At 46.1% G+C, this 24314-nt stretch overlaps 1 protein-coding gene across 4 annotated transcripts; it reads right to left on the bottom strand.

Moving 5' to 3' along the window:
* Positions 1–231: 231 nt before the first annotated feature.
* On the bottom strand, positions 232–23810 carry zbtb11 (zinc finger and BTB domain containing 11). Of its 4 annotated transcripts, none has more exons than XM_042322831.1 (13): positions 23294–23809; positions 20646–20899; positions 19095–19326; positions 17619–18841; positions 15833–16138; positions 14679–14913; positions 13751–13918; positions 12070–12187; positions 8742–8823; positions 8009–8085; positions 4804–4979; positions 523–1296; positions 232–432 (listed from the first exon to the last, which is right to left on the bottom strand). In XM_042322831.1, exons 1-12 carry the CDS (start codon positions 23601–23603, stop codon positions 776–778), a joined length of 3702 nt encoding a protein of 1233 aa, XP_042178765.1. In that variant the 5' UTR covers positions 23604–23809; the 3' UTR covers positions 232–432; positions 523–775. The 4 variants fall into 4 exon arrangements, with proteins under 4 accessions (XP_042178765.1, XP_042178766.1, XP_042178767.1 ...); XM_042322832.1 differs by having other exon boundaries at positions 232–454; positions 785–1296; XM_042322833.1 differs by having other exon boundaries at positions 15833–16135.
* Positions 23811–24314: the final 504 nt, after the last annotated feature.

Genomic DNA, 24314 nt, shown 5'->3' with positions numbered 1-24314 from the left:
TCAGGGATTCTGGGTTGTGATAGGTCAGGGATACGAGAGTCACTCCACCTGGGTCTGATCAGGGATACATCACTCCACCTGGGTTGTCTGTCACATCACTCCACCTGGTTCTTAGGGATCTGTGGCTACATCATTCTTGCTGTCCACTCTGGTCTGTCACATCACTCCACCTCTGGTCTGTCACATCACTCCACCTCTGGTCTGTCACATCACTCCACCTGGTCTGTCACATCACTCCACCTCTGGTCTGTCACATCACTCCACCTCTGGTCTGTCACATCACTCCACCTCTGGTCTGTCACATCACTCCACCTCTGGTCTGTCACATCACTCCACCTCTGGTCTGTCACATCACTCCACCTCTGGTCTGTCACATCACTCCACCTCTGGTCTGTCACATCACTCCACCTCTGGTCTGTCACATCACTCCACCTGGTCTGTCACCTCACTCCACCTGGTCTGTCACATCACTCCACCTGGTCTGTCACCTCACTCCACCTCTGGTCTGTCACCTCACTCCACCTCTGGTCTGTCACATCACTCCACCTCTGGTCTGTCACATCACTCCACCTCTGGTCTGTCACATCACTCCACCTCTGGTCTGTCACATCACTCCACCTCTGGTCTGTCACATCACTCCACCTCTGGTCTGTCACATCACTCCACCTCTGGTCTGTCACATCACTCCACCTCTGGTCTGTCACATCACTCCACCTCTGGTCTGTCACATCACTCCACCTCTGGTCTGTCACATCACTCCACCTGGTCTGTCACCTCACTCCACCTCTGCCATGTGTACCACCTCCATGGTTTGTATAACCTCTTGCTCCTCCATCTTCACCCCCCCAGGCAGCACACTCTGCTGAGACAGCACATAGTTCACCACCTGCATGATGCTCTGGTCTGACAAGGTCGCGACCCCGTCACCCTGAACGGCCTGAACCGCCTCCACCGTCTCCTCCGTGATCAGCACCGTCTCGATCTCCTCGGCCGGCGGCGGCTGGACGGGCCGGAGCTCGGGGGGGAGATCGGACGCCAGGATGGAGACGGCGTGTTCCACCTGAGTACCCTGGTTGTGAAACTGTAGGGTATCCTTCTCCAGCATGATTTTCCCCGGCAGGAGGTCGCCGTGGTACTTGGTCATGTGCTTCCGTAGGGAGCGGGCGTCGATGTGGGCCTCCTGGCACTCGGGGCACACGTAAGGGCGCTCGCCGGTGTGGGTGCGTACGTGTCTCTTCAGAGAGCGGGCGTCGGCCCAGGCTACTCCGCACGTCAGACACTCAAAGGGTTTGACTCCTGAGAGAAGAAGAGGACAGGTGTTAGAACGCAGTCCTATAGACTCCTATTCTCTAGCCACCCAATCAACACCTGTCTGTAAGGTGAGTGTACCTATTAACATTAAAAAGGCCTCATTGGACCCTCCCCCTTCTTGACAATGACGCCCGGTCAAATGAAGACAACAAAAATCAGTAGCCTCAACAGCATTATAAGCACCAAGTGTGCTTGACAAATAGTGAAAATCTGCACAAATGCAATAATGGCATTATAGTGAATACAAAGTGTCGATATGACAGCAGTCAAAAATAGTCCGTTGTCAGTTATTGGACATTATTTGTGGCCTCGCGCCTGCTTACAGAATGGCGTAGGGCATCAGTTGGATCTTATTTAGCTGTTGTCACTTATAACAGTTGTTATTCTAACCCAATCAGATGATGCATCCATAACAGTTGTTATTCTAACCCAATCAGATGATGCATCCATAACAGTTGTTATTCTAACCCAATCAGATGATGTATCCATAACAGTTGTTACTCTAACCCAATCAGATGATGTATCCATAACAGTTGTTACTCTAACCCAATCAGATGATGTATCCATAACAGTTGTTATTCTAACCCAATCAGATGATGTATCCATAACAGTTGTTATTCTAACCCAATCAGATGATGCATCCATAACAGTTGTTATTCTAACCCAATCAGATGATGCATCCATAACAGTTGTTATTCTAACCCAATCAGATGATGTATCCATAACAGTTGTTACTCTAACCCAATCAGATGATGTATCCATAACAGTTGTTACTCTAACCCAATCAGATGATGTATCCATAACAGTTGTTATTCTAAACCAATCAGATGATGTATCCATAACAGTTGTTATTCTAAACCAATCAGATGATGTATTATTAAGTTGTATATGTTCCCACTAGTGGCCATCTTCAAAGCTGCATAGAAACAGTGGGGGCGAACCTCAGATACTGTTTAGTACCTTCAGATGAGTGATCATACTTTATGTAAAACAAAGAGGGCATTAATTACCATATCATGGGCATTAATTACCATATCATGGGCATTAATTACCATATCTTGCCAATTGAAAATGTTTTTTTTTTTATGCTAGCGGTCGTGAAAGAATGTCAGGCACACAGTAGCAACGTAACTTGAACTAAAACAAGTTTCACATCTTACATTTTCAAATGCATTTTGTCGTATTACTGTAAAAGGAACATTGTATTGTTGTACTCAAATGTACTAAATCTATTTCAGGTGGGCTTAGACTCTGCTATTCCCTTTTCACCTTATATCACCGTTCACATTAAGGCCGGTTTGCAATGAACCACATGGGGATAGTATGTTGATATGCATAATATATAATAAACATGGGCATAAATGTTCAGATTTAAGTAGATTAAAACACTCAAAAACTACAGTGATGCAGAGAGACAGGTAGCGGTTGATGCAGAGAGACAGGTAGCGGTTGATGCAGAGAGACAGGTAGCGAGCGGTTGATGCAGAGAGACAGGTAGCGGTTGATGCAGAGCGACGGGTTGATGCAGCGAGCGGTTGATGCAGAGCGACGGGTAGCGGCGGTTGATGCAGCGGCGGTTGATGCAGAGCGACGGGTAGCGGTTGATGCAGCGTTGATGCAGAGCGACGGGTAGCGGTTGATGCAGAGCGACGGGTAGCGGTTGATGCAGAGCGACGGGTAGCGGCGGTTGATGCAGAGCGACGGGTAGCGAGCGGTTGATGCAGAGCGACGGGTAGCGAGCGGTTGATGCAGAGCGACGGGTAGCGAGCGGTTGATGCAGAGCGACGGGTAGCGAGCGGTTGATGCAGAGCGACGGGTAGCGGTTGATGCAGAGCGACGGGTAGACAGGCGACGGGTAGCGGTTGATGCAGAGCGACGGGTAGGTAGCGGTTGATGCAGTGCGACGGGTAGCGGTTGATGCAGAGCGACGGGTAGCGGCGGTTGATGCAGAGAGACGGGTAGCGAGCGGTTGATGCAGAGCGACGGGTAGCGGTTGATGCAGAGCGACGGGTAGCGAGCGGTTGATGCAGAGCGACGGGTAGCGGTTGATGCAGAGCGACGGGTAGCGGTTGATGCAGAGCGACGGGTAGCGGCGGTTGATGCAGAGCGACGGGTAGCGAGCGGTTGATGCAGAGCGACGGGTAGCGAGCGGTTGATGCAGAGAGACGGGTAGCGGCGGTTGATGCAGAGAGACGGGTAGCGGTGATGCAGAGCGACGGGTAGCGGCGGTTGATGCAGAGCGGGGTAGCGGTGATGCAGAGAGACGGGTAGCGAGCGGTTGATGCAGAGAGACGGGTAGCGGTTGATGCAGTGCGACGGGTAGCGGTTGATGCAGAGCGACGGGTAGCGAGCGGTTGATGCAGAGCGACGGGTAGCGAGCGGTTGATGCAGAGCGACGGGTAGCGAGCGGTTGATGCAGAGCGACGGGTAGCGGCGGTTGATGCAGAGCGACGGGTAGCGGCGGTTGATGCAGAGCGACGGGTAGCGAGCGGTTGATGCAGAGCGACGGGTAGCGAGCGGTTGATGCAGAGCGACGGGTAGCGAGCGGTTGATGCAGAGCGACGGGTGGCGGCGGTTGATGCAGAGCGACGGGTGGCGAGCGGTTGATGCAGAGCGACGGGTGGCGAGCGGTTGATGCAGAGCGACGGGTGGCGAGCGGTTGATGCAGAGCGACGGGTAGCGAGCGGTTGATGCAGAGCGACAGGTGGCGAGCGGTAGAGCGACGGGTGGCGAGCGGTTGATGCAGAGCGACGGGTGGCGGCGGTTGATGCAGAGCGACGGGTAGCGAGCGGTTGATGCAGAGCGACGGGTAGCGAGCGGTTGATGCAGAGCGACGGGTAGCGAGCGGTTGATGCAGAGCGACGGGTAGCGAGCGGTTGATGCAGAGCGACGGGTGGCGAGCGGTTGATGCAGAGCGGCGGGTGGCGGCGGTTGATGCAGAGCGACGGGTGGCGAGCGGTTGATGCAGAGCGACGGGTGGCGAGCGGTTGATGCAGAGCGACGGGTAGCGAGCGGTTGATGCAGAGCGACAGGTAGCGGTTGATGCAGAGAGACGGGTAGCGGCGGTTGATGCAGAGAGCGACGGGTGGCGAGCGGTTGATGCAGAGCGACGGGTGGCGAGCGGTTGATGCAGAGCGACGGGTGGCGAGCGGTTGATGCAGAGCGACGGGTGGCGAGCGGTAGAGCGACGGGTGGCGAGCGGTTGATGCAGAGCGACAGGTAGCGGTTTACTGTTTGAGACCATTTAGAGTACATATACCCTATATCATCGAGGAGTAGTACGTTTTACTGTTAGAGTCCATTTAGATCCAGTTAAACAGTACGGTTCGCGTGTTAGATGTTGCCCGTATAGTAATGGCATGCAATCGCTCCAGCTATGAACTTGAGAGCTCACATTTCTCCAGCCACATCCCCCAGGTTTATAGTAAACCAAGTGCCATTAGGCTGAAGACATATTGTGGCTTTACGTGTGTGTGCGTGTGTTTGTCTCACCCTGGTGGTTGTTCATGTGTCGTCTGTACTCTCTGAGCTGGGTGAACTTCCTGCCACAGTGTTCACACTCTCTCTCTAGGTTCTGCTTGACTCTGCCCTTCTTGCCATGCGTGGCCTTCTTCACGTGTCTCCTGAACAGAGCCTTCTCAAAGAACTCCTTACCACAGACGTTACACCTACAGGACAAAGGATTTACAATCAAATATCATCTAGGAAAAACCTTTTTACATCAACGATTGTCACAGAGTGCTTTAAATCATCCCTCCGTCCCTCACTCGTTTAAATCATCCCTCCATCATTTAAATCATCCCTCCATCCCTCACTCGTTTAAATCATCCCTCCATCCCTCACTCGTTTAAATCATCCCTCCATCCCTCCATCGTTTAAATCATCCCTCCATCCCTCAAAATCATCCCTCCATCCCTCACTCGTTTAAATCATCCCTCCATCCCTCTCGTTTAAATCATCCCTCCATCCCTCACTCGTTTAAATCATCCCTCCATCCCTCACTCGTTTAAATCATCCCTCCATCCCTCACGTTTAAATCGTCCCTCCATCCCTCACTCGTTTAAATCATCCCTCCATCCCTCACTCGTTTAAATCATCCCTCCATCTCTGTCACTCGTTAGCAACAGAGACAAAATAAATAACATCTGAAAAACTCATTAGTATGAAGATGTTTGTGTATATGAATGCTTGCCGTTTCATGTCTGAACGTAAACTTTTAGTGGTATCCTAACCTAGCAGGCTAAAATAAACGCCTGTTATCAAGGTTGTGAACGTTTTAGTGGTATCCTAACGTAGCAGGCTAAAAGAAACACCCCGCATATTCTGGTCCTGATGAGAAAGAAAGGGGGGGAAGTTCTCTTCTGCACTGTTCAACCAATCCAGTAAATATGGAGGAGGAGTTAAGACGGAGTGTCGCCTTGGTAACGGTTAATGTTGGTGTTTCTTGTGCATTTGTACATTGACTCTGCCAAAATAGTACACAGTTACTCTCCTTCTAGATAACATGAAAACAGCCTAACCAGGTCTTGAAGACGCCTAGGCTAGCGCTAGTCAACTTCTTTCACCCATCAGCTTCAGCCAGGCTGGTGTGCGACCGCGGCAAAATTGGTTTGACTTGGATAGCCCATCTCTGGGGCTAGATAGGGACCGCCAATAAATATTTTAGTTGTCTCGTTAAAATACATTCAATATTTGTATATGAATTTCTACAATTTATAATTGGTGTGAGGTTTTTAAATATATAAAAATATTGGTCCCATGTACATTGTGTAATTTTACTAGCCCCATAGGGATATCAAATGTCAAACCGAATTGACCATTAGCATTAAAGTCAGGTTCCTTTGCAGCTGTGTTCCAAATTGATGATTACTTGAGTGCTGCCAGCTGTGGGCAGGATTGAGAAAAACTATTACGTTCCCTTCATTCTATGACATCATCCCCATCCCATCATCTCACAAATCTCTGTTGACCAAAATTATCCTATTTACACTCTAGTCAATTTCTCAAAACGAGAAGTTGCTTTTTAGGGGCAGTCGCTGCCAAAACAGGTTATATCCAAGTTGAGTCCTCCACGCCCTCCAACAAACCATCAAACAGTCAAAGCGGCGATACAAATACTAAGCTCAAATCCTATTACACCAACTGGCAGGGCTTGCAAACTATCACTGCTGCGAGCTTCCCAGTGACGCGGTCTTACCAGACGAGATAAATGCCTTCTATGCTCGCTTCGAGGCAAGCAACACTGAACCATGCGAGAGAGCACCAGCTGTTCCGGACGACTGTGATCACGCTCTCCATAGCAGATGTGAGTTAGACCTTTAAAAACAGGTTAACATTCACAAACCAATTACCAGGAAGCGTACTCAGAGCATGTGCTGACCAGCTGGAAAGCGTCTCCACTGACATTTTCAACCTGTCCCTGTCCGAGTCTGTAATACCAACATGTTTCAGGCAGACCACCATAGTCCCTGTGCCCAAGAAGGCCAAGGTAACCTGTCTAAATGACTATCACCCCATAGCATTCCCATCTGTAGCCATGAAATGCTTTGAAAGGCAGGTCATGGCTCAAACACCATTATCCCAGACAGCCTGAACCCACTCCAATTCACATACTGCCCCAACAGAGCCACAGATGACACAATATCTATTGCACTCCACACTGTCCTTTCCCAATTGGACAAAAGAAACATCGACGTGACAATGCTGTTCATTGACTACAGCTCAGCGTTCACCACCATAGCGCCCTACAAGGTCATCACTAAGCTAAGGACCCTGCAACTGGATCCAAGCATAGCACTTAACAAGCATTTCACTACACTCGCATTAACGTCTGCTAACCATGTGTATGTGACATATAACATTTGATTTGGATCCTGGACTTCCTGACGGGACACCCCCAGGCTGTGAGGGGATCTATTGTTGTCATGGTCCAAACACACAAACAGTCGTGAAGAGGGCACGACAACACCTCTCCCCCTCAGGAGGCTGAAAATATTTGGCATGGCCCTCAAAATGTTCTGCACCATTGAGAGCATCTTGACTGGCTGCATCACCGCCTGGTATGGCGACTGCAAGGCGCTTCAGAGGGTAGTGCGTACGGCCCAGTACATCACCGGGGCCGAGCCTCCTGCCATCCAGGACGTCTATACCAGGCGTTGTCAGAGGAAGGCCCAGTACATCACTGGGGCCGAGCCTCCTGCCATCCAGGACCTATATACCAGGCGTTGTCAGAGGAAGGCCCCACGTCATAGACTGTTCTCTCTGCTAACGCACAGCAAACGGTAACGATGTCAGGAACCAACAGGATCCTGAACAGCTTCTACACCCGAAAGACATAAGACTGATAAATAGTTAGATAAATAGTTAACCAAATAGCTACCTGGGCTATCTGCATTGACCCATTTTTAAATAACTATCGTTTACCATGCTATAGTTTACCACCTGTCAAGTCGTTCCTAGTTATATGTGCATACCTACCTCAATTAGCTCGTAGCCTGGCAGGTCAACTTGGTACCGTATATCGTTACTTATTGTGTATATATTTTATTACGTGTTTTTACTTTTCTATTATTTCTCCATTTTCCTTCTCTCTGCGTTGTCGGGAAGGACCCGTAACTAAGCATTTCACTGTTAGACCACACCGGTTGTTTACCAAGCATGTGATGAATAGAATTTGATTTCTATGGTGGTGACTTACTTGTAAGGCTCTGCCACACTGTGGGACTTCACATGGGAATACCAGTCCTTCTTCCAGCTATAACACTTCCCACAAACCTGAGAATATAACACAGCTGTAACACTTCCCACAAACCTGAGAACATCAAACACAGCTGTAACACTTCCCACAAACCTGAGAATATAACACAGCTGTAACACTTCCCACAAACCTGAGAATATAACACAGCTGTAACACTTCCCACAAACCTGAGAATATAACACAGCTGTAACACTTCCCACAAACCTGAGAACACCAAACACAGCTATAACACTTCCCACAAACCTGATAGAATATAACACCAAACACAGCTATAACACTTCCCACATACCTGATAGAACATAACACCAAACACAGCTATAACACTTCCCACAAACCTGATAGAACATAACACCAAACACAGCTATAACACTTCCCACAAACCTGAGAATATAACACAGCTGTAACACTTCCCACAAACCTGAGAATATAACACAGCTGTAACACTTCCCACAAACCTGAGAATATAACACAGCTGTAACACTTCCCACAAACCTGATAGAACATAACACCAAACACAGCTATAACACTTCCCACATACCTGATAGAACATAACACCAAACACAGCTGTAACACTTCCCACATACCTGATAGAATATAACACCAAACACAGCTGTAACACTTCACACATACCTGATAGAATAGAAGCACAATTTTTAATATTATTATTCCCCACCTGACACTGGAAGGGCTTGAGTCCCAGGTGTTTGTTCATGTGCTGCTGCAGGTCTTTGGCCTCAAAGAAACTCTTATCACAGCTGGAGGAGAGAAGGGGATACAGACCAGTCAGGACAGGCACGACATCACATACTTTATGCATGTATATACTGTATGTATGTATGTATGTATGTATGTATGTATGTATGTATGTATGTATGTATGTATGTATGTATGTATGTATGTATGTATGTATGTATGTATGTATGTATGAGTCTACAAAACATTAGGAACACCACCATAATATTGAGTTGCGTCCCCCTTTTGCCCTCAGAACAGCCTCAATTTGTTGAGGGTACGTTCCACTGGGATGTTGATCCATGTTGACTCCAATGTTTCCCACAGTTGGCTACTAGTGGATCTCTACTTAAAATAGCTCGTTCCATCTCATTGGACTGGGCTGAGATCTGGGGACCGGGCTGAGATCTGGGGACTGGGCAGGCCACAGCAGTAAGCTAAATTCATGAGGAACCTATATATCCTATAGCCTACAGGATGGAGGAACCTATAGATCCAATAGCCTACAGGGTGGAGGAACAAATAGATCCAATAGCCTACAGGGTGGAGGAACCAATAGATCCAATAGCCTACAGGGTGGAGGAACCAATAGATCCAATAGCCTACAGGGTGGAGGAACCAATAGATCCAATAGCCTACAGGGTGGAGGAACCAATAGATCCAATAGCCTACAGGGTGGAGGAACAAATAGATCCAATAGCCTACAGGGTGGAGGAACCAATAGATCCAATAGCCTACAGGGTGGAGGAACCAATAGATCCAATAGCCTACAGGGTGGAGGAACAAATAGATCCAATAGCCTACAGGGTGTAATTTGTTCTTTAGTAAAAGGAATGGTTCCCTTCAGAATGGAGGAGAAACCCACCTTCAAAGAAATCCTACGTAAATTGGACAGACTATACAAGTTACCAGGGAGAAGGTATTTCTCTCAAACAGCGGTCCCTAACTTGTTCAACAAGGTGAAGGGGGAGGCGGGGGTTCAGGCAGAACTAAAGAACAGCAACAAAAATAATTGCGCTGACCTCACCAAAGACTGGACACTGAAATCCCGCTGTATGGAAACAACCTACGTGGAATCCTACACAGCCGACAACCTGGCTGAAGCCCTGCCCTCCAAAGCTGATTAAACAGCATGATCCTTACACAGGTGTACCTTGTGCTGGGGGCAATAAAAGGCCACTCTAAAATGTGCAGTTTTGTCACACAACACAATGCCACAGATGTCTCAAGTTTTGAGGGAGCGTGCAATTGGCATGCTGACTGCAGGAAGGTCCATCAGAGTTGTCGCCAGAGAATTTTATGTTAAATTTCTCTACCATAAGCCACCTCCAACATCGTTTTAGAGAATTTGGCAGTAGGTCCAACCGGCCTCAAAACCGCAGACCACGTGTAACAACGCCAGCCCAGGACCTCCACGTCCGGCTTCTTCACCTGCGGGATCGGCTGAGACAGACCTCCCAGACAGCCGATGAAACTGTGGGTTTTGCACAACCAAAGAATTTCTACACAAGCTGTCAGAAACCATCTCGGGGAAGCTCATCTGCTCGTCGTCCTCACCAGGGTCTTGACCTGACTGCAGTTTAGCGTCGTAACTGACTTCAGTGGGTAAATGTTGACCTTCGATGACCACTGGCACGCTGGAGAAGTGTGCTCTTCACAATGAATCCCGGTTTCAGCTGTACTGGGCAGATGGCATCATGTGGGCGAGCGGTTTGCTGATGATAATGGTTGTGAACAGAGTGCTCGTGATGGCGGTGGGGTTATGGTATGGGCAGGCATAATTTATAGACAACGAAACAATTGCATTTTAAATCGATGAAAATTTGAAAGCACAGATGCCATTGAAGAGGAGTGACAAGAATCCACAATCAACAGCCTGAGCAGCTATATGCGAAGGAGATGGTTATCACACCAGATACTGACTGGTTTTCTGATCCACGCCCCTACCTTTTTCACAGGTATCTGTGACCAACAGATATATATAGTATAGTATATCTGTATTCCCAGTCATGTGAGATCCATAGATTAGGGCCTAATTCATTCATTTCAATTGTCTGACTTCCTAATATGAACTGTAACTCAGTAAACATCTGTTGCATTTATATTTTATTAACGTGTAACAGAAATATATTTATAGCCTTTTAGATGTTAAAATAAACTACGCTATGTGAAATGATTGTCCATGTATAAATGTTATTCAGATGCCCTAGCAAATACACAAACAAAATAAGCTAATTTTCTTGAATCATTCACAATGTTGCATTTCCATTGGCCGGTTGGATTGGCCCAATGAAATGTGCCTGTATTGTTGGCTTTTATTTAGCCAAATCATACCCTAGTTAAACCAAAGATTAGAATTAAATAGTATGGAAAATATTCCAGGAAACCTAAACAGGCTACCAAATAGATGATCGCAGAGTTGTGAATGTCAATGAAACAGGCCCAGTCAGGCATATCGCAGTGTTTCAAACTACAATTGCAGGAAAACATAGTTTGGAAAACAATTGGCTACTGCTTCAAAAAGAAGACAATGAAAAAACAAATCTGTCTTTTAGTTTTAAATTCTCAACTTAGTTGAGCGAATATTATTATTGCCATCAGCAGCGCATATGCCTCGTCTTCATCATTGGGTCAGTGGCATATGCCTCGTCTTCATCATTGGGTCAGTGGCATATGCCTCGTCTTCATCATTGGGTCAGTGGCATATGCCTAGTCTTCATCATTGGGTCAGTGGCATATGCCTCGTCTTCATCATTGGGTCAGTGGCATATGCCTCGTCTTCATCATTGGGTCAGTGGCATATGCCTAGTCTTCATCATTGGGTCAGTGGCATATGCCTCGTCTTCATCATTGGGTCAGTGGCATATGCCTCGTCTTCATCATTGGGTCAGTAGCATACGCCTCGTCTTCATCATTGAGTCAGTAGCATACGCCTCGTCTTCATCTTAATTTACACTGATTGAAGCGGATTTAACAAGTGACCTCAATAAGAGATCACAGCTTCCATCAGGATTCACCTGGTCAGTCTATACCATGGAAAGAGCAGGTGTTCCTAATGTTTTGTACATAGCTACCACAGGCAATATTGCTCACACACCTACAATAAACAGCTGACAGAGAGAAATATGGCAGGAATGAGCACACACACACACACACACACACACACACACACACACACACACACGAAAATACAAAACTCACCCACTCAGATAGACCTACTTAATCCAAATGAATGTATGAGAATGAGGAGAGAGAAGCAGGTTCCTTACTGATTGCAGGGGAATCCTCGTACTTCAGGTCTGGGCTGGTGTCTCTTAATGTGTTTACTCAGACCAGAGGCTCGGTGGAACGACCTTCCACACTGGGTACAGAGATACTTAGATTCACCTGGAAGACATTTAACAGAGATATTACCAGACATTTAACAGAGATATTACCAGACATTTAACAGAGATATTACCAGACATTTAACAGAGATATTACCAGACATTTAACAGAGATATTACCAGACATTTAACAGAGATATTACCAGACATTTAACAGAGATATTACCAGACATTTAACAGAGATATTACCAGACATTTAACAGAGATATTACCAGAGACTTAGATTCACCTGGAAGACATTTAACAGAGATATTACCAGACATTTAACAGAGATATTACCAGACATTTAACAGAGATATTACCAGACATTTAACAGAGATATTACCAGAGATACTTAAATTTAACCATATTACCAGACATTTAACAGAGATATTACCAGACATTTAACAGAGATATTACCAGACATTTAACAGAGATATTACCAGACATTTAACAGAATATTACAGACATTTAACAGAGATATTACCAGACATTTAACAGAGATATTACCAGACATTTAACAGAGATATTACCAGACATTTAACAGAGATATTACCAGACATTTAACAGAGATATTACCAGACATTTAACAGAGATATTACCAGACATTTAACAGAGATATTACCAGACATTTAACAGAGATATTACCAGACATTTAACAGAGATATTACCAGAGACTTAGATTCACCTGGAAGACATTTAACTGTATTGAGTGAACAGTATAGTATGAAACCCCTTATTGTCAGAGAGCAATGTGTTCCTACAGATTGAGGACTAATACACTTTTCACACTATTGTGCCAACCCCGACGTATACTGGCTCTTTCTAGCAAACATGGTGGATGCCTCATCAGGCCAACGCAGAAAAACTGTGAATACCGGTGCCTGAGGATAATGTTGTACCCGTGTGAATACCGGTGCCTGAGGATAATGTTGTACCCGTGTGAATACCGGTGCCTGAGGATAATGTTGTACCCGTGTGAATACCGGTGTCTGAGGATAATGTTGTACCCGTGTGAATACCGGTGTCTGAGGATAATGTTGTACCTGTGTGAATACTGGTGTCTGAGGATAATGTTGTACCTGTGTGAATACTGGTGTCTGAGGATAATGTTGTACCTGTGTGAATACTGGTGTCTGAGGATAATGTTGTACCTGTGTGATTAACGGTGTCTGAGGATAATGTTGTACCCGTGTGAATACCGGTGTCTGAGGATAATGTTGTACCCGTGTGAATACTGGTGTCTGAGGATAATGTTGTACCCGTGTGAATACGGTGTCTGAGGATAATGTTGTACCCGTGTGAATACTGGTTTCTGAGGATAATGTTGTACCTGTGTGAATACTGGTTTCTGAGGATAATGTTGTACCTGTGTGAATACTGGTGTCTGAGGATAATGTTGTACCCGTGTGAATACTGGTGTCTGAGGATAATGTTGTACCTGTGTGAATACTGGTGTCTGAGGATAATGTTGTACCTGTGTGAATACTGGTGTCTGAGGATAATGTTGTACCTGTGTGAATACCGGTGTCTGAGGATAATGTTGTACCTGTGTGAATACTGGTGTCTGAGGATAATGTTGTACCTGTGTGAATACTGGTGTGTTCCTCCAGACTTCTCTTACTAACGAAGGACTTGTCACAGAGCAGACAGTGGAACTGTTTAGCAGCGTCATGTAGAGCTCTGTGCATCTTCAGGCTGTGTTTATGAGCGAAGGTCTTCCCACAGACCCTGCAGGAGTGGGGCCGTACCCCTGTAGAAACAACAACAATTAGAATAACAATATCAAGGCTAGGATTCAATCCCAACACCGGCTAATAGGCATTACTGCTTTATTGACATTAAGGATTCACAACCCGGCTAATAGGCCTTACCGCTTTAAAAAGGCAACTTCAAATTGAGGTGATATATGCAGTGTTTTCTGTGATTGCAGGAACATTGCCTTTAAAAGGCCAGAAGCCTATAAACCGCCATAGAGTTGAATCCTTAAAATCAATAATAATAATAACAACAGCGAGGCCACGTCAACACAGAATTCTACATTTCTCACACAGAAACAAATATATTTAACGATCTTGCTGCATTGCGTAAACGCAGATGTAAAATGTTTCTTGTTGTAATTTCTGCTCGACTTCAGACTAAGTTTGTGCTTCAGGTTGAGTTTCTCCAATCAGACGAGAAACCTTCGCTCTCGTCGTCAGACCAATCAAATTCCTGCGTTCACAAACAGGCATTCGATCAGCTGACCTCGCTCTGACCGAGAGGAAGAGATGATAGTAAAACTACCGGAGAAAAGTAACTAAGTTAAAATGCAAGATTAAGTTTAAGATTAAGTTTAAGCGAAACATTAGGAAATGTAGCTGGCTGCAGTATGTTGATAGTAAACATAAGAAACCTCCCCTCATCAACAAAACATTATTATTAAAACACAGACGGAAAGCTTAACGTGACCCCTGATAACAACAACAGATTAATACAGGCGCTTTACCACCTGACAGCTGGGGGAAACTGACCAGTGTGGTTCAGCATGTGGATCCTCAGAGAGTACAGCTTAGGAAGAGTCTTTCCACAGATGTCACAGACAAACTCTCTCTTGGTGCGTCCCTTGGTCCTGCCGTCCCCCTCGACGCCCTCCTCGCCGTGGGGCTGGGGGACCCTGACCAGGGTCGGCCTCTGACTCTTCTGGTGCTTGTGTCTGGCCAGATGGGCCCTCAGAGAGGCAGCGTACTGAAACTCCTTGTTACATAACTAGAGAAAGAAGTGTAGTCAGCATTGCAGTCTGGTGAGACCACACAGCAGGGATCGTCCACTAGATAGCAGCGGGACCAATCGGATGGCCGGGTGCTTACATTTGTATACGATCACATACCCTGAGTGACGAATTGAGGCTGTTCTGAGGGCAAAAAGGGGGAGGGAGGTTTCAACTCAATATTAGGAAGGGGTCTAGCTAGTATCACAAAGATAATGTTATCAACCAAGTCCTGTTCCCAACGTGAATGAAAGAGGATAAGGATGTGATGGTGTTACTGTACATAAGTCATTGAGAGCTCCATGGTGTAAACGGACCCATTACTGCCCTCCTTAATATTACATCTCATTACTGTTCCCCAGGCGACGAAGACGTGGATGTTGATTATGGCAGCCCCCCAGCACCTGGCTGATGCTGAGATATAGATATATATATATATATATATACACACACACACACATACATACACACACAAATTTATATTTTTTTGATGAAAAAAAGGTTTATGTATATATCAAATATAGATAATCAAAAAAGGTTTAAATATAAACCTTTTATCAAAAAATATGAATTTGTATATAAAATCTGTTTATAAATACACACAGAGAGATTTTACATATATACAAATTAATATTTTTTTTATCAAAGAAAGGTTTATGCATGTATAAAATATAAATATAAACATTTTTAATATACATGTTTTAAACCTATATATATATAAAAACGGTTTTTTTAAATCGTCATATATATATATATATATATATATATATACACCTCCTTTATCCTGCTCAGAAAACTTGGGGGGCCAAATAAAATCACCCGCAGGCCACCTGTAGGGGAACCCTGGAGACAACACTAACATCTCCACTGCATTTCAGCCCTGCCACAAAAGGACCAACTGACATCATACATACGTACAGTACACTTGTATCCTCGGGTCTTCTCGTGTTTGAGCGTGTGCATGATGAGCGCATAGCGCCTGTGAAACGACAGTCCACACTCTGAACAGGCGTGTTCTCCCTCCACCTCACTCCCTCCATCTGGCTGCGCGGGGCCTTGACCCGGCTCTGGCCCCTGCCCCACGGGCTGCTCTGTGATAGGTGCTCCATATAGAATGCCGTCTGGTGATTGGACGCCCTCAGTCTCTGTCTGGACAACATTCTCCATACCGGCCACAGCAGCTTCCATCTCTTCAACGTGCCTCTTGGCGGGTCTACCCCTCTTCTTGAGGGTGTTGGGGTTTGGAAAAGAGATACAGAACAGTTAGGATGGTAACACACACACACACACAACCAGTCAAAAGTTAAGTTTGGACACACCTACTCATTCAAGGGTTAGTTTTAATTTTAATTAACAAAAAATGTGTAGCCCCAATTATTTTCTAGATTGTAGAGTAATAGTGAAGACATCAACACTATGAAATAACACATATGGAATCATGTAGTAACCAAAAACAGTGTTAAACAAATCTAAATATATTTTATATTAGAGATTCTTCAAAGTAGCCACCTTTTGCCTTGATGACAGCTTTGCACACTCTTGACATTCTCTCAACCAGCTTCATGAGGTAGTCACCTGGAATGCATTTCAATTAACAAGTGTGCCTTGTTATAACTTAAATTTGTCAAATTTCTTTCCTTAATGCATTTGAGCCAATCAGTTGTGTTGTAACAAGGTAAGGAGGTGGTATACAGAAGATAGCCCTAATTGGTAAAAGACCCAAGTCCATATTATGACAAGAACAACTCAAATAAGCAAAGAGAAATGACAGTCCATCATTACTTTAAGACATGACGGTCAGTCAATACGGAAAATGTCAAGAACTTCGATAGTTTCTTTAAGTGCAGTCACAAAAACCATCAAGCTCTATGATGAAACTGGCTCTCAGGAGGACCGCCACAGAACGGAAGACCCAGAGTTACCTCTGCTGCAGAGGATAAGTTCATTAGAGATACCAACCTCAGAATAATAATAAGAAGAGATTTGCTTGGGCCAAGAAACACAAGCAATGGACATCTGTCCTTTGGTCTGATGAGTCCAAATCTGAGCATGTGTGGTTCCCACCGTGAAGCATGGAGGAGGAGGTGTGATGGTTCTTTGCTGGTGACACTGACAGTGATTTATTTAGAATTCAAGGCACACTTAACCAGCATGGCTACCACAACATTCTGCAGCAATACACCATCCCATCAGGTTTGCGCTTAATGGGACTATCATTTGTTTTTTAACAGGACAATGGCCCAACACAGCTCCAGGCTGTGTAAGGGCTATTTGACCAGGAAGGAGATTGGATGGAGTGCTGCATCAGATTACCTGGCCTCCACAATCACCTGACCTCAACCCAATTGAGATGGTTTGGGATGAGTCGGACCGCAGAGTGAAGGAAAAGCTGCCAACAAGTGCTCAGCATATGTGGGAACTCCTTAAATACTGTTGGAAAAGCATTCCTCATGAAGCTGGCTGAGAGAGTGTAAAGCTGTCATCAAGGCAAAGGGTGGCTACTTTGAAGAATCTCAAATATAAAATATATTTTGATTTGTTTAACACATTTTTTAGTTACTACATGATTCCATGTGTTATTTCATAGTTTTGATGTCTTCACTATTATTCTACGAGAGAGACACAAGCGCAAAGACTGATGTATTCTCCATGCATGAGTCTATAGTGACTGTGATTCCGTTCAGGTGTTTGTCTTATAGCCTACCTTGGGGGTGCTGGGGCGCTGTGGGGTCTGGGCTCCCTTCTTGTCCTCTTTGTCCTCCTCCAGCCCCATGTGTAGCCTGACGTACCCCCCCTCCCCCATGGAACGCTGCCGTAGGCGTCTCTTATAGGGGTCATGGGTCCTCTGAACCTCCTCTGCAAGAGTAGAGACCGGCTCTGGCACCTCCACCACCTCCTCCTCGACAGGAGACTCTGGCTCCTCGATCACCTCATGCTTCACCTTGGCAGGACGTCCTCTCTTCCTCTTGGGGGGCTGGGGCTCGGCCTGGGGTGCTGGATCGACAGTCTGGTGCGCCGACGTCTCCTCCTCCTGGGGTGCTGGATCCACAGTCTGGTGTGCCGACGTCTCCTCCTCCTGGGGTGCTGGATCCACCTGGACTACAGGTGGCTCTACAGCCAGATGGACCACCTCAGTAGGGGCCACCTTCCCTGGGTCCACGCTGATAAGGAAGGCCCCCGGCTCCATGGAGAGGGAGTCCCCCTCGTCCCCTTCATCATGCTGCTGTTGCTCCAGGGCCAGACAAGCTGACACCACGGCCAGGGACTCATTGGCTCCGGCCTGGCCGCTGTGGGTCACAACCGTCATGGTCTCTGTCTCTCCAGTAGGGGAGAAGAGGGTGACCGACTCTCCTACCCGGGCCTGGCCGCTGTGGGTCACGACCGTCATGGTCTCGGTCTCTCCAGTAGGGGAGAAGAGGGTGACCGACTCGCCTACCCGGGCCTGGCTACTGTGGGTGACTAGAGTCACCGTCTCTGACCCTGCCTCCCCAACCACGGTCATAGTCTCCCCTGGTTCACCTCCCAGAGCCTGGTTGACTACAGACGTCAGATCCCCTCTGAAGGACTCTGCTGTGTTTGCCATGACAGCCAGGGAGTCCAGGTCCTCCCCTGCTCCAGCTAGCCCAGTATGAGTCACCACGGCATGGCCGTCGCTGCCGATAGTCATAATGTAGGCCCCAGGGTCTTCATTCGGGGCCTGTTGGGGTGCAGGCTGGCTGGACACCACCGTGTGGATGTCTCCTTGCTGGTAGACCATCAGCTTCTGCTCCTCTACCTTCTTGTGGACGGACTCACAGATCTGAAGGACCTCGGCCATCAGGAGGTGTCGGGCCAGCGTGGCAACGTCGGCCATCACACAGAAGTTGAAGCAGAGGTTGGAGGTGTACGCAAACTCTAGCAGGGGGAGGAAACTGACCTTGCTGAAACCTGAGGGGAGAGAGAGAGAAACGGGTTATTCCTCTGACCAAACCAGACCAAAGATGATAATGACAGGGAAACATCATCCAACCGTTTTATAACTCAGGACCTATACGGCCACAGGACGGTGACCTTTTTCCTGCTGTTCTGATAACTACTCTCGACAGACTTGTGCCCCCGATTCATCCTCTGGTGGTCTGGAGTCCTTTACACTGGAGTCATTTATCAGACGTCCTCACCCAGCACCTTCTCCATGTCTTACCTGAGAGGTCGACCACCGCTTCGTGACTGGACACAGCTCCCTTCTCTATAAACAGCTCATTAAAGTAGTCGCTGCAGGCGGCCAGCACAGCCTTGTGGGCCCTGTGCTCCTCCCCCTCGATCAGAAGCGTGATGTCACAGAACTGGTTGTTGAGGCGCTGCTGGTTCAGCTTGTCCAGCATCGTCTGACCGTGTCTGGGAAGGTACTGCTTCACCACTCCCTTACTGTCCACCTGGATAGATAACACAGGAAGTCACGACTACTGTCCACCTGGATAGATAACACAGGAAGTCACGACTACTGTCCACCTGGATAGATAACACAGGAAGTCACAACTACTGTCCACCTGGATAGATAACACAGGAAGTCACGACTACTGTCCACCTGGATAGATAACACAGGAAGTCACGACTACTGTCCACCTGGAAGAGATACCTAAGACAACACTAGACAGAGAGAGAGAGACCTAAGACAACACTAGACAGAGAGAGAGAGACCTAAGACAACACTAGACAGAGAGACTTAAGACAACAAGACAACACTAGACAGAGAGACAGAGAGAGAGACCTAAGACACACTACACTAAGACAGACAGAGAGAGACTTAAGACAACACTAGACAGAGAGAGACTAAGACAACACTAGACAGAGAGAGAGACAACCTAAGACAACACTAGACAGAGAGAGAGACAACACTAGACAGAGAGAGACTAAGACAACACTAGACAGAGAGAGAGAGACCTAAGACAACACTAGACAGAGAGAGAGAGAGACTTAAGACAACACTAGACAGAGAGAGACCTAAGACAACACTAGACAGAGAGAGACTTAAGACAACACTAGACAGAGAGAGACTTAAGACAACACTAGACAGAGAGAGAGAGACCTAAGACAACACTAGACAGAGAGAGACCTAAGACAACACTAGACAGAGAGAGAGAGACCTAAGACAACACTAGACAGAGAGAGAGAGACCTAAGACAACACTAGACAGAGAGAGACTTAAGACAACACTAGACAGAGAGAGACCTAAGACAACACTAGACAGAGAGAGACTTAAGACAACACTAGACAGAGAGAGACTTAAGACAACACTAGACAGAGAGAGACCTAAGACAACACTAGACAGAGAGAGAGACCTAAGACAACACTAGACAGAGAGAGAGAGACTTAAGACAACACTAGACAGAGAGAGAGACTTAAGACAACACTAGACAGAGAGACCCAAGACAACACTAGACAGAGAGACCCAAGACAACACTAGACAGAGACCCAAGACAACACTAGACAGAGAGACCTAAGACAACACTAGACAGAGAGACCTAAGACAACACTAGACAGAGAGACCTAAGACAACAGTAGACAGAGAGACCTAAGACAACACTAGACAGAGAGACCTAAGACAACACTAGACAGAGAGACCTAAGACAACACTAGACAGAGAGACCTAAGACAACACTAGACAGAGAGACCTAAGATAACACTAGACAGTATAGTTTCAGTAAAGTGACTAGGCTATATCCCCCCCCCCAAAAAATACAGCAACACTGACAAAGACCAGTTCGTGTTTAGCCACAGTCCTGGGGCTCTTGGTCTTGTGATGAATGGAAGTCACCAAGTCCATCTCCTCCTCCTCTTCCTCCTCCACCTCATCATCGTCACTGGCTGGGGTTGTGACCCTCCTTGGTCTCCCTGGTCGGCCCACCAGTCTGGATCCACTCCGGTCCTCTGATAATCCTCTCCGGTCCTGTCTGTTCTGGCACTGCCTACACTGTCTCATGTAGTCCTTCACCTGCTTCAGGATACCTGGGAAGACACAGGGTTAATCACGTTGATTTATAGACAGTATGCTTACACACCGAACGGTTTCAGTAGCTGGATGTATTGCCTTCATCATTATGGTGCAGCAGTACTCTCAACACAGTAACGAAAAGTAGACATTTTGGACCAAAAATGTCAGTTTTTGAAACATGTGCAAATGGGCAATGACCCGTGTAATGACCCGTGTAATAACCCATGTAATAACCCGTGTAATAACCTGTGTAATAACCCATGTAATAACCCATGTAATGACCCGTGTAATAACCCGTGTAATAACCTGCGTAATAACCTGTGTAATAGCCCGTGTAATGACCTGTGTAAAACCTGTCCGCCCATCTAGATGTGATAAAGTTGAAATCACCTGCACCTTAACCGCTAATATAGAGAATGTGCCGTAGACTACAGCCAGACGGTGCAATGATTTTTTTTGAATTTTCGAGTAAAAATGTTGGCCTATTTGTTACTCAACTTGTCTATAATTAGATACGTGCAGCTTCTCTTCTGTCATATGCTGCCCTAGAAGAATAAATAAAACCTAAGAATGTCTTTGCTCCGCAAAAAAAAGTAGAGATAACAGAGAACCTCACCAGAATGTCATAAATCGATAGAATGGATGCGTCAATCTAGTTAATCTGTTAACGCTACTTTTTTTTGCGGAGCAAAGACGTTTAGGGACCGGGGAGAAAAAGTTAGGGACCACCGAGAAAATGCAACAACTCTAAAAACTGAACTCTGTGCAAAATTTCCAAATGACAGTTTGACTGTTTTAGTTTCTTTACAGTTCAAATATAGATCATAGAACATCATGCTCTGTTTTTAGAAAGTTTGATAGTTCAGGATTTTGGCAATGAGACCCTTTATCTACTCCCCCAGAGTCCGATGAACTAGTGGATACACATGTTTCGGAGTCAAGTATGCAGATAGCGCAATAACTTCAGGTCTATGGGTAACGCTAGTTAGCATTGTTTCACAAAACTACTTTACTATAACTGCTTCAATCCCCGATCACACTTCTAGTCGATGTCATAGCAGCGTTGGCTATCAAAGCTCATCCGACAGATAGCCTACCGGATTTAGAGTGGTGGGCCAGAAACCGAAAGGTTGCCGGTTCGAATCCCCGAGCAGACCAGGTGAAAAATCTGTCGATGAGCCCTTGAGCAAGGCACTTAACCCTAATTGCTCCTGTAAGTAGCTCTGAACAAGAGTGCCTGTTAAATGACTCAAATGTAAACTGTAAAAACATGTCATCGGGTTCAAAGGTCGTTTCTCGCCTAACTGTATATGTTCAGGCCGTCAAATCAAATCCTTTGGTATAAGTCATATAAGTTGTTCTTCTTTTTAAAGAATATTAAAACGTGTGATTTTCACGAGGTTGGAGTAACATGTTCAACTACTTAAGACATTGGCTCTAATCTAGGTTGTGCATTTCGATTGAGAAACGAACACCTAAAAAAGGAATAATTTTTAACTTCTCTTATTGACTTGGCCTGTTCGGCAAGCATTTAATTTAATTTTACCTTTATTTAACCAGGCAAGTCAGTTAAGAACACATTCTTATTTTCAATGACGGCCTGGGAACGACAGATTTGTACCTTGTCAGCTCGGGGGTTTGTACTCACAACCTTCCGGTTACTAGGCCAACGCTCTAACCACTAGGCTACCCTGCCGCATTCACAGAAGTCTCATGATGTTGCACCTCTGGGTTTAGAAACTGTGGGCCTGAACGTTGCGGGTAAGGGTAAGGCTTAAAATTCATGCCTGTACTGGGCTGTAGTGAAATATTGTGTGGATAAAGGGTACAACCCTAAACCCGCCTGCTCCACATATATGGGGACTACGTGGGGACTACGGGTATGACTCAACCTGCACATAACTTAAAACTGCAATATTTAACTTTTTGGGCAACCCACTAAATTCACATAGAAATGATGGTTAAAGATATGTCATTCTCATTGAAAGCCAGTCTAAGAAGCAGTGGTGTATCTGTTCTGTCTACAATTTCTATGCTTCCCGTTTAGTTTTTGCTGTCTTTTACATTCGGTTTGGTACACCAGCTTCAAATAGCTGAAAATACAAACAAATTATTCACAGCTGTTTAGATGGTCCAATGCTTGGCTGTAGAATGACTTTGTTTTGTCACAAACTGAAATTAGGCGGACTATTAGAATTTTTTGCAACCAGGAAATGGCGGAATGATTCCTGCATATTGCTCCTTTAAGCGTACGATGCATTGATTGACCTGGCGAGCCATATGGCAAACAAACTGCGAAGGAAATATACCAGCTGATGCTTTCTTTTACGCGTGTTCTTTTGGCCCAATAAACAAAACAAAACAAAAAAAGTGTTGCTAAATAATTTAGCTGTAAAATTATATTTTACCTCTCCACCAATACTTCTGAGAAATGGATTCCCAAGTGTGATGCTGGTTGAGGTGCTCTTCTCCGGTGACAATGTGTGACTCGTCGATCAGTTCCTTCCTCCGTCCTGCCTGCAACACCACTTCCAACTCGGTGAATTCATCCAGGCCCTTCTGCCTTCTCTGGTAGTACAGTGTGCCATTCCGCACGACATAGCAAGCGGCTGCTTTACGTATCTTTCTTTTAGTGTTGCCATGGGTCCCCGGTGCGTACGGCTCCCGCTCATCAGTCAGATAGCGTCTGATGGCTAAGTAGCTTTCCTCGCACGACATAACCTTAATTATTCGCGCACACAACTAAAAAAAATACGCTATTTATTTCGAAGAGAAAGGCATCTTCGAACTTGTAATTTTTAAATCCGTATAAGTGCCACATAATATACAAAAAAAATACAATATTTCAGGTTATTTTCGAAGGGGGAACGCAGTTCTTGACCGTGAGGGGTGGACTTGCATGAACAGACAAAATGGCTGCTGCACAACCGGATGTGGCGTGAGAAATGGCGGAAGAGCAGAGATACTGTATGTAATGGCGAGGTAATCTTGTCTCCGCCCTAACAGTGTTCGCCCGTGTCCCGAAGGCAGGTGGTCTGCTTATCGTGGACAGATTAAACCCTCTCGCTTCGCCTCGTCCTTCTCATTCTTTGAGGTTTAATGGCGGAATACAACCTACGGGTGTATTCACGCCACCTACTGTACAGGGTAAGGAAACAAAAATATTCATTTGGAGAGGGGCAGAGGTCTGATACCAACAGTCTGTTCTCTCCCTTACCATCAGGCATGTGGTCTGATAGCAACAGTCTGTTCTCTCCCTTACCATCAGGCATGTGGTCTGATAGCAACAGTCTGTTCTCTCCCTTACCATCAGGCATGTGGTCTGATAGCAACAGTCTGTTCTCTCCCTTACCATCAGGCATGTGGTCTGATAGCAACAGTCTGTTCTCTCCCTTACCATCAGGCATGTGGTCTGATAGCAACAGTCTG

Source organism: Oncorhynchus tshawytscha, linkage group LG06, assembly GCF_018296145.1.
Source record: "Oncorhynchus tshawytscha isolate Ot180627B linkage group LG06, Otsh_v2.0, whole genome shotgun sequence".
Classification (NCBI taxonomy): Eukaryota; Metazoa; Chordata; class Actinopteri; order Salmoniformes; family Salmonidae; genus Oncorhynchus; species Oncorhynchus tshawytscha.
Note: the sequence above shows the minus strand (reverse complement) of the source record. Positions and strands in the feature narration are given on the sequence as shown.

Excerpts from the sequence above, each read along its gene's own strand:
- zbtb11 (XM_042322831.1), bottom strand. The coding sequence starts at position 23,603 with ATGTCGTGCGAGGAAAGCTACTTAGCCATCAGACGCTATCTGACTGAT. Across the intron at positions 8,824-12,069 it reads CGAGGATTCCCCTGCAATCA|CTGTGATAAGAGTTTCTTTG; the intron begins GTAAGGAACCTG and ends TCTCTCCTCCAG. Across the intron at positions 8,086-8,741 it reads TCAAGCCCTTCCAGTGTCAG|GTTTGTGGGAAGTGTTATAG; the intron begins GTGGGGAATAAT and ends TTATATTCTCAG.